The sequence below is a fragment of the Chrysemys picta genome, chromosome 2 (assembly GCF_011386835.1).
Source record: "Chrysemys picta bellii isolate R12L10 chromosome 2, ASM1138683v2, whole genome shotgun sequence".
NCBI classification, from domain to species: domain Eukaryota; kingdom Metazoa; phylum Chordata; order Testudines; family Emydidae; genus Chrysemys; species Chrysemys picta.
Window position 1 is genome coordinate 158,288,080 of NC_088792.1, and position 8,955 is coordinate 158,297,034.

The 8,955-nt window shown below is 50.3% G+C and overlaps 1 protein-coding gene across 4 annotated transcripts; it reads left to right on the forward strand.

Annotated features, from left to right (window-relative positions):
* Positions 1-336: 336 nt before the first annotated feature.
* On the forward strand, positions 337-8,713 carry EGR3 (early growth response 3). Of its 4 annotated transcripts, XM_065584535.1 has the most exons (5): positions 337-398; positions 1,439-1,498; positions 3,273-3,430; positions 3,623-3,685; positions 5,225-8,713. In XM_065584535.1, exons 3-5 carry the CDS (start codon positions 3,277-3,279, stop codon positions 6,232-6,234), a joined length of 1,227 nt encoding a protein of 408 aa, XP_065440607.1. In that variant the 5' UTR covers positions 337-398; positions 1,439-1,498; positions 3,273-3,276; the 3' UTR covers positions 6,235-8,713. The 4 variants fall into 4 exon arrangements, with proteins under 4 accessions (XP_065440607.1, XP_065440608.1, XP_005285193.1 ...); XM_065584536.1 differs by lacking the exons at positions 337-398; positions 1,439-1,498 and adding an exon at positions 4,513-4,656 and having other exon boundaries at positions 2,735-3,430; XM_024105580.3 differs by lacking the exons at positions 337-398; positions 1,439-1,498; positions 3,623-3,685 and adding an exon at positions 4,513-4,656 and having other exon boundaries at positions 3,289-3,430.
* Positions 8,714-8,955: the final 242 nt, after the last annotated feature.

The window sequence follows — 8,955 nt, forward strand, 5'->3', positions numbered from 1 at the left end:
GCAGGGGGGGTCTTTTGGGGGAGAGGCCTTAGGCCAATCCCGTTTGCTGAGTGTAGGCAGTCAGCATGGGGGTTACGCAGAACCCCTCCACCCCGCCCTCTAGCTACTCTACTCTGGGTGGAGTGGGGTGGGAGGGGGCTTGCCAGAGGCTGGCTGCACCCCTGCATGCAGCCCGGTGCCAGCTGAGCCTTCCACTGGCCCCGGGGAGCGAGCCCAGCCCCGGGTCCCTGCAGGGGGAGCGGTCCCAGGCCGGGAGGGTGCAAACCACCACCCCCCCCCCCCTCCGGGCGGCTCCTTTAAAGGCTGCCAGTTCCGCTCGATCTCTTTCCACTTGTAGCCGGGGAACCGGAACCCTACTGCCATAGAAGGAGCTGGGGGCGGTGCCGGATCTGAGCCTTGTATGGAGCTTCCCCTGGGCTGCCTGCCCTGCCGGGCCTCCCCCTCCTACCGCCGGGGCTCCCTCCCTTCCCCGCCTGGCTGCAGCGGGCCCCAGAGGGGGGCAGAGGGCCCCTACCCCAGGGGGGCAAGCACCTAAGGGGGCCGGGCTCCACGCCCCCCTCCCAGGCCCGGCTGGAGGCTCCTTCCCCCTCCAATGCCAGCATCTAACGGGGCCCTGCTCCACCCCTGCAATTCAGGGTTATCTTTCCCGGTACAAACACCTCCTGGGATAAGGGCCCTGCAGAGCCACCCCCCCTCCAGGCAATGGGGGCACAGTTCCCTTCTGGGCACTGCAAACTCCTAATGGGGCAGAATAAACCGCCCCCCGGCAGGACTACACCCCCTACCACTAGTACACCTCTAATGGGGCATGTCCCCCCACCCCAAGTTTGCAGCGGAGAGCTCTCCCAAACAGCAGTGTAACTTTGTAACTTAGCCCCTAGGGGCTGGGGGTTGCTGCTTTTTTTGTTTGTTTATTTGTTTTGTTTGTTTGTTATGTGTTTGTACAGCAAGCAGCAAAATGGGGTCCTGCTCCAGGACTAGGGCTCCTAGGCGCTGTGGTAATACAAATAAATAATATAATTATTGTGTGTTAGTTGCACAGGCATCGGATGGGGACATGCTTGCTTCCCAAGGGAAGAGTTCAGGGATCATCCTGATGTGTCCTCCTTCCCCCCCCCCCCCATTCAAACATGCTGCCCCCAAGTGTAAAATGTAGTACCCCACCCCCACCCAAAAATGAAAATAATGGCACATGTTCACTCCCACCCAATTCCCCCAACGAGTTCAAGGCTACACCTTCCCCCTAAAAGAAGAGGCATGCTTCTGATGATGCAGGCCCGCCCCAAACATGCAGTTCAGGGCTCACTCTGAAAAATAAATCAGGGATCTAAAGATGCACAATCAACCCCGCTGTCGTCCCCCCCCCCCAAGTTTGCAGTTAGAGCTTCATCCGCAAATGCAGAAATCTCATGCTGAATTCTCCTCCCTACCTCCTCAGATTCAGATTTCCTACACATGGATTTCACTCGCATTGCAAAGCTGGCCCTGCAGGAATTGGGTAAGTGGAACTGTTGCAACATAGAATTTTTCCATACATTTGCTATATAACTCGGAGGGTTTTATTTAAAGATAGCATCAGTTGGCACACTTAACACGAAACCACCTAATTACTGACGCCTTGGAAGTGCCAAACTTTGAAGGGGGAGGGGAGGTTAAAAATCACAGGCGACCAACGAGTGTAACCAGCTTTAAATTATGCAAAGTGCTCCTGTGCATAATATCAAGGAGAGAGGTGCCGGGACTACTGGATGCAAATTCATTTCTTTTCCTCTCCCATGATTAGCTTGAAAAGAAATCTCAAGTCTGCCGCGACTTCTGCAAGTTCAGCACCTTTAAGCCAGTGGTCTTAAGCACTTCACTCCCACAAAACACTGCCTGACACTGTGCAGTGGCACCTCCATAGCTCACCGTTCTTGGTTCCCTTGGAAATGAAACCATTTCCCTTTGGCCAGTTTTTCTTCCCAGCGTTGTGTATGCACAAAACCCAACACATCAAGCCTCTAGTTCCTCAAGAGAAAATCCTGGTTCGGACCCCCGTCTCCAGACCTACCTATCTTGGGGGGGGGGGAGGGGAGAGAATGCATGGAGTTAACATATACTAAATTGTGAATACTAAGTGATCCATAGGAATATGGATCCATAGGAATATCTCCCCAAATGAAAGTGTTTCTTTGCATGCAGGAGTTTGTTGGGAGGGGGTGGGGGGGGTTCAAGTTATGTACAGTGGTTATTTCCTGTTTAGCTTTACAGATGTGCATTGACAGCTTAGCAAAGTTACAGCAAGCAACTAGTCAATTACCATCTACGCCGACTGTATTTAAAACACGGTTTGCTTTAAAAACACAATCCGATGGCACCATTGCAGGCGCCTGATTCGTTTGTTTTGCAAAGGGGAGCTGGGTGACCACCCAGGGCTGGGCACGAGTAAGTTCCGTGGCTAGAACTTGTCTTTCAAAAGTAATTGCGAAGTCATCTCAAAGTCACGACGAGCGCTGTTTCTTTTTAAAAGTCCACTCTGGCTGAGGGAGGCAGAGAGGTACCTCTCCAGCCATGCCCGAGGTAAATACTAATAGCGAGCGCCCGGTGCACAGGAGCGCGGTCCAATCTTGACCCGGGTTAGGCAGGGCAGCTTGTCGTCCAGATGTGCTTTCAGAGATATACAGCCGATAAAGATACTTTTTTAGTGCACCGAGGTGCTTTCAAAACCGTGCACCGCGTCCCTTGCTTTGCATCGCAGTTGCAAAGCAGCATTGGCTGAGGCGCTGCTTCCTGCTTTCTAGTTTTCCATTGTGAGGAGCTTCCATTGTGACGTCGCCATCGCGGCTGGGCTTTGTCTGTCCATATATGGGCAGCTACGTCACGGAGCTTTCCAGTGCCTCACATAAATAGGCTGTGGATTTCCCTGGCAGAACATTTGGGCAGCAGTGAGTGAACCTGCTCGCAAGAGAGGGGGACAGAGACAGAACGACAGAGACAAGGAGGGAGGAGGGATCAAATACTCCCACCGGCTTCTACAACCAGATCTGCAAGCCAGATCACCCCCTCCCATTCGAGGAAACACCACCAAGGACCCACTGAGGATTGTACCCCCATCCCTTTCCCCCGCCTCCGCAAACCACCCCCAACTCCCCCGCCTACCCCCCCTCAAGACCCCCTCCCCCACCCCAACTTTTCTCTTGCATGATTTCCCTTGCACGGATTTGCCACTCGGATCGGATGCCGTTTCATTGGGAGCTGAGCTCAGAGCCACGCTGAACCTGCTTCTCCTCCAGTGCTATGACAGGCAAACTCGTGGAGAAGCTGCCGGGGACCATGAACACTTTGATGAACCAGTTGCCTGACAATCTGTACCCAGAGGAGATCCCCAACTCTCTGAATATCTTCTCCAGCAGCAGCGAGTCAGTGGCTCACTACAACCAGATGGCTGCAGGTAAGGGGAAGGGATATATGGGGAGGAGAGGGGGTGGGGGTAAAGGAGGAGGACGCGTGTTGTGTGTGGGGTGTGATGGAGCCTAGAAGGAAAAGGAGACGATGGGGCTGGGAATCTTTCCCCCACCCACCCATCCATCCAACGTCCCCTTCTTTATGTGTTTCTATGCGTTCGCTGTCTCCGCTGCTGCAGGGCTTTCCTTCGCTTCTCGGGGCTGTAGTGGGGAGTGGAAGCTGCCAGACAGAGAGGTGGCAGGTATGGTGCCGGTGCAGAATCGCTGGGGGTCGGAGGGTGGGCAGCGGGTCCTGAGGTGCAGGCTTAAAGGGGCCATCTCCAGCCACCCCAGGCGCTATTCAAAGTCATGGATGCTTCCCCTTGGACAGGGATAGTGTGTATATTATACGTGCGTGTGTAAATGCAATGTGACTCTGTGTGTGTTAGGTGTCTCTCCCTCTGTGTGTGTATCTAGCTAGAGATATCGACATCTGTGCTGTGTATCTATTCCATGGGGTTAGTCCAGAGTCTGCTGCCCATTGCTGCTTTAGGCACTGGGGAGAAATAATCCGGCACTGGGGAGAAATAATCCGGCACAGACTTTTTTATGAATATTGTTGTCAGAACGATAAGGGTGTGGGTGTGTGAAATCTATTTTCCAACATGGGGATGCAGCGGGAGTGGTGGGAATAGGGAGCTTTCGGGGGAGGAGGAGATGGAGCAAACCCTTGGGGAGACAGGTGAGCCTGTAAGGCAGAGAAGCGATGGCTCCGCTCTCTCACCCCGCACCTCACCCCTCACCCGGGCCAGGAGTACTTGGGTGCTGCTGAAGTTGCCCCGGCTGCTGCTCTGGTTTCTTCCAACTTGATTTCTTGGCTGGGGGGGGGGGGAAGGGGGGGTTCTAGAACCTCGATCCCCGCTCAGGGAGCCGACCCGGTTCTGCTGTCCCCTCTGCACACCTCTGCCCCAATCCGAACCGCGGAAGCTCTTGTATTTTGCCAATTCAATCCGTTGCAGGATTGCAACTCCACAGCTGCGCTGCTCGCTCTAAAACTCCCTTGTATCTTCCATAACTGGGCTGAACGCAGAAAACACGGCAAGTTTGTAAAGCGCTGGTGGCCGGACACGGGTCCCTTGGAGTCCCCAGCTCTGCCTGTGGGGTGGCAAAGCATCTGGACACCAGCTGAGAGACCAGTTCGCTCTTGGCAGCCTGAGCCTACCTGTAACTTCAGGTACCTGCTTCCTCCTGACCCACCTCGAGGGCTTTACTGGGCTATAGCCATACGAGACAACACAATGCGTGTCTCTCTAGTCCGTCTGTGTGTGTAGTTGTCACCTCTAGAGCTGTCTTTGTGGAGATGTATATGCAGTCTATATGTAGATTGTCCCAGCTGTCTATAACTGCGTGTGTGTGAACACCTATGGGTATGTATTTGTGTATCAGTGTGTATGTGTGAGCACAGGTGTGTGTATTTGTGGCTGTGTGTGTGTCACTACCCACGTATGGATACACATGGCTGTGGGTGAAAGTACCCATAGATGTATATAATATAGATCTCAGCCAAGCTTCTGTTTCATTTTCCTGCTTGTTACCTGGGCAGTGGTTTGGGATTGAGCCGCAGTTCTAGGTAAAAGTCCCTCACCTGGGTATTTCTCGCCCCATCCCACCTCTCTGGGTGTCCCAGATCTTAGACCCCGTCCCGTTTTCCCTACTCCTGTTTTATCTAGGGCCCCAACATTTTTGCCTGCACCACTCTCTGACGCTGCGTTACTCATCCCCCTTCTCTTTCCTTTTTGCAGAGAATGTTATGGATATTGGATTAGCGAACGAAAAGACCAACCAAGAGCTGTCGTCCTATTCGGGTTCTTTCCAACCCACCCCTGGCAACAAGACTGTTACCTACCTGGGGAAATTTGCTTTCGATTCCCCGTCCAACTGGTGTCAGGATAATATTATCAGCCTCATGAGCGCTGGGATTCTGGGGGTGCCCCCTTCCTCCAGTGCCATCACCAGCACCCAGACCTCTACAGCCAGCATGGTGCAGAACCAAGGAGAGGTGGACCAGATGTACCCTGCGCTGCCCCCCTATTCCACCTGCAGTGACCTCTACCCGGAGCCAGTGTCCTTTCACGACCCTCAAAGCAACCCAGGGCTCACCTATTCCCCCCAGGATTACCAAGCAGCCAAACCAGCCTTGGACAGTAACCTCTTCCCCATGATCCCAGACTATAACCTCTATCACCACCCCAACGAGATGGGCACGCTCACTGAACACAAACCCTTCCAGAGTTTGGATCCCATTCGGGTCAACCCTCCCCCCATCACCCCGCTGGAGACCATCAAAGCCTTCAAGGACAAACAGATCCACCCCAGCTTCGGCAGCCTCCAGCAGCAGCCCCTCACCCTCAAGCCCATCCGGCCCAGGAAGTACCCCAACCGGCCCAGCAAAACCCCGCTCCACGAGCGACCCCACGCGTGCCCGGCCGAGGGCTGCGACCGGCGCTTCTCCAGATCCGACGAGCTCACGAGGCACCTGAGGATCCACACGGGCCACAAGCCCTTCCAGTGCCGCATCTGCATGAGGAGCTTCAGCCGCAGCGACCACCTTACCACCCACATCCGCACCCACACGGGCGAGAAGCCCTTCGCCTGCGAGTTCTGCGGGCGCAAGTTTGCGCGCAGCGACGAGCGCAAGAGACACGCCAAGATCCACCTGAAGCAGAAGGAGAAGAAGGCCGAGAAGGGCTCCTCTTCCTCCTCCTCCTCCCCGCCAGTGTCCTTGGCCCCGGTGGTCACCACCTGCGCATGAGGCTCCCGCCCCGATCCCTGGTCCCAGTGCCTCCCAATTGCTGCCTTTAGCAAAAGCGCAAACATGGGGATCCCTCACCAAGGAACAGTTGGCAGTGCGCGCATCTCCCCTCCCGTCCCCGCTTCGTGGGGACTTCGCTTTCAATCGGATCGTCTTGATCCGAATCGGCTGCGGGAGGGGCGGGGGAGCCCCCCACTTCTCCCAGCGGAGCGTAGTGGGGAGCGGGTGAGGGGTTGCAGGGCTGTGATGTGCCAGCTGTGGAAAGGCATGCGGTGCGAGCGAGGGTGGTGGTGACGGTGTCGGGGAAGCTCCCCGCTCCGAATATGCGCGCCCCCTTCCTCCCCCCCTCACTACTCATTGGAGGTGGTGGGGGGAGCACCAAAGCGCAGTGCTTGCTGCCCGTTGAGACTGTGCGTCCCTGTGTGTGTATGTGACTCTGAGCTGAACTGGGCTGCTTCGGCGTCAAACCACCCCCAAAGGACTCTGGACAATGGAGAGAACCAAGCCACCTCTTGGACATAGTGGGGACCTTGGGTATCATTGGAATGGGTGGCCTTCCATCTGATCTAAATGTTTCTTACAGAAATGCCTAGGATGCTGCTGCTGCTGCTGCTTCTGGTCTCCTGCCCCCCTCCTCTTGGAGCCGCTTCCTTTATGTTTTCCTGGTCTCTTCACTACTTGTCTTCGAGGCACTTCCTCTGATGTGCTGGAGAAGGGATATGGCTTGGGATCAGCTCTTGGCTGCTCCAGATTTATCTTCATGGGTTTATTTTTTAAACCGATTTCCTTTACAGGTTCATCCTCTGTCTCCTTCCCCCTCACCTCTTCCACCCAAAGTATCCTCCCTTCTGGAAGGAAGAAAGAAAGAGGCAATCCCCCTAAATTACACCATTTCACTCCACTTGGTGTTTTAGTTCATGTCACATTTAGTATGAAAACCCTTGGGAAGAGGGGGAGAAACATCTTTCTCCCTTTCATCTGGATGAGAAGAGGTTGTTGCCATTTCTGTTCTTGTTACCATCTCTACAGCAGTTCTGAATTAAAATATAATAAAAAATATATACAGTATGTATTTGTTAATGTCACTATTGGCTTTCTAGTACAGTACCAACCATATATAAAGGTATATAAGTATTTACAGCTTTAATGTTTTATTTTTGGAGAAGAGAAAATAACTGTGAGGAGTAAAATTTTACTCCAAACTTTCCTCCAAAGGGAAGATGGGGGATTTGTATTCAACTAAAATCCTCTTTTATCACACCCAGATCCACCTCCCAGTTGTCCTCAGTAAGCAGCTCTGAATGTACTTGCTCAATTGAACCCTACGAAAGATGGGGAAAATGGAGCTGCTTAGCAGCTTTCATCAAAGATCTGACTGAATGTACTGTTGTTACCTATTCAATCTTTTTCCCCTGTGGCTAGTATACTGTTGGGGTGAGGGAGGGAGGGGGGAAGTAATTGAGTTTACAGGATGTCTGATTTAAAGTCACTTTATGCATCTTTTCACCCTTTATTTTTTTCCAAAGCACCATTTTTCTGTGGTGGATTTAAATGGACTAGCTATCTAGATCTTTAAAAAGAAACTAAAAGGGAAGTGGGTGATGAATTTCCAGGTACTCCTAGCTTAATCTGGGTTGACAATATAATGTTGGGGAGGGTGGGAGGGAAGATACTGATTGATCATTTTTTTTTCAGCAGAAGGGAAATTCTTTACAGAAATGCAGAAAACAGTATTTTGCTGAATACTTTTTATAATGTGATATATTTTTATTTTAATTGGTCACTTAAAAAAACACAGGGAGGAGAAATCAGTTATCCCTCTATATTATTTTTTTTCCTTTCTCCTTCTGGTATGTGCATGTCACTGCATGACTGCTCTGATTTTTTCTTCTTTTGTTTTAATAAAACTGTGCTCAGACATTTAAGCTAAACTAAACAAAAATAATTATTATTTAAAAAAATATTTGTTGCCAAAAGGTTGTGCTATTCAGGTTTGATGTCTGCATGTGATTTTTTTTTCTAAAAAACAAAACAAAACAAAAACCATACAACATAAAGGAGAAGAGAGAAAACGCAATCTAGTTTATGTGAACTGAAAGGAACACACACAAAAATCAGGTTTAAACATGCAAACCTAAGGGAATGATATTTTTGAAAGTCTTTTGTATAAAGTTGAGTACTTAGAGAAAAAAAAAAAGACCTACCAGATGTAATATATTTTGTGGATGTTTTTATTTCTTGGATTTATAGTACCTTATACTAAGGTTAAAAAAATTATGCTTGATATTGTGAAAAGGTGATAATTTTCACACACATTTCATTTGCTCATTTGTCACGTTGTAATGCAAATATGATAGTTAATGCATACAGCATTTTTAAGAAAAAAAAATCAGAAATATTGAACTGATGTATTGTTGTACCATTTGCACTGTGAGCAAATGCTAATGCAGTAAATATATTGTGTTTGCTGACAATCAAATCCTGTAGTAAATATCTTTATTTGATCTTTCTTTAAAAATATATATATATTCTGAAATATATATATATATATATATTCTGAAAAATCTCTAATATGTAAAGAAAATGTTAAAAATGGCTTGCTTGAAACATGTAGGATGTTAGGCATTGTGCATCTCTATAGATCATATCTGGAATCTGTTTGTACATTTTCTAGTGATTCTGATATGATTTTTTAAAAATAACCCATCCTTTTACCAATCC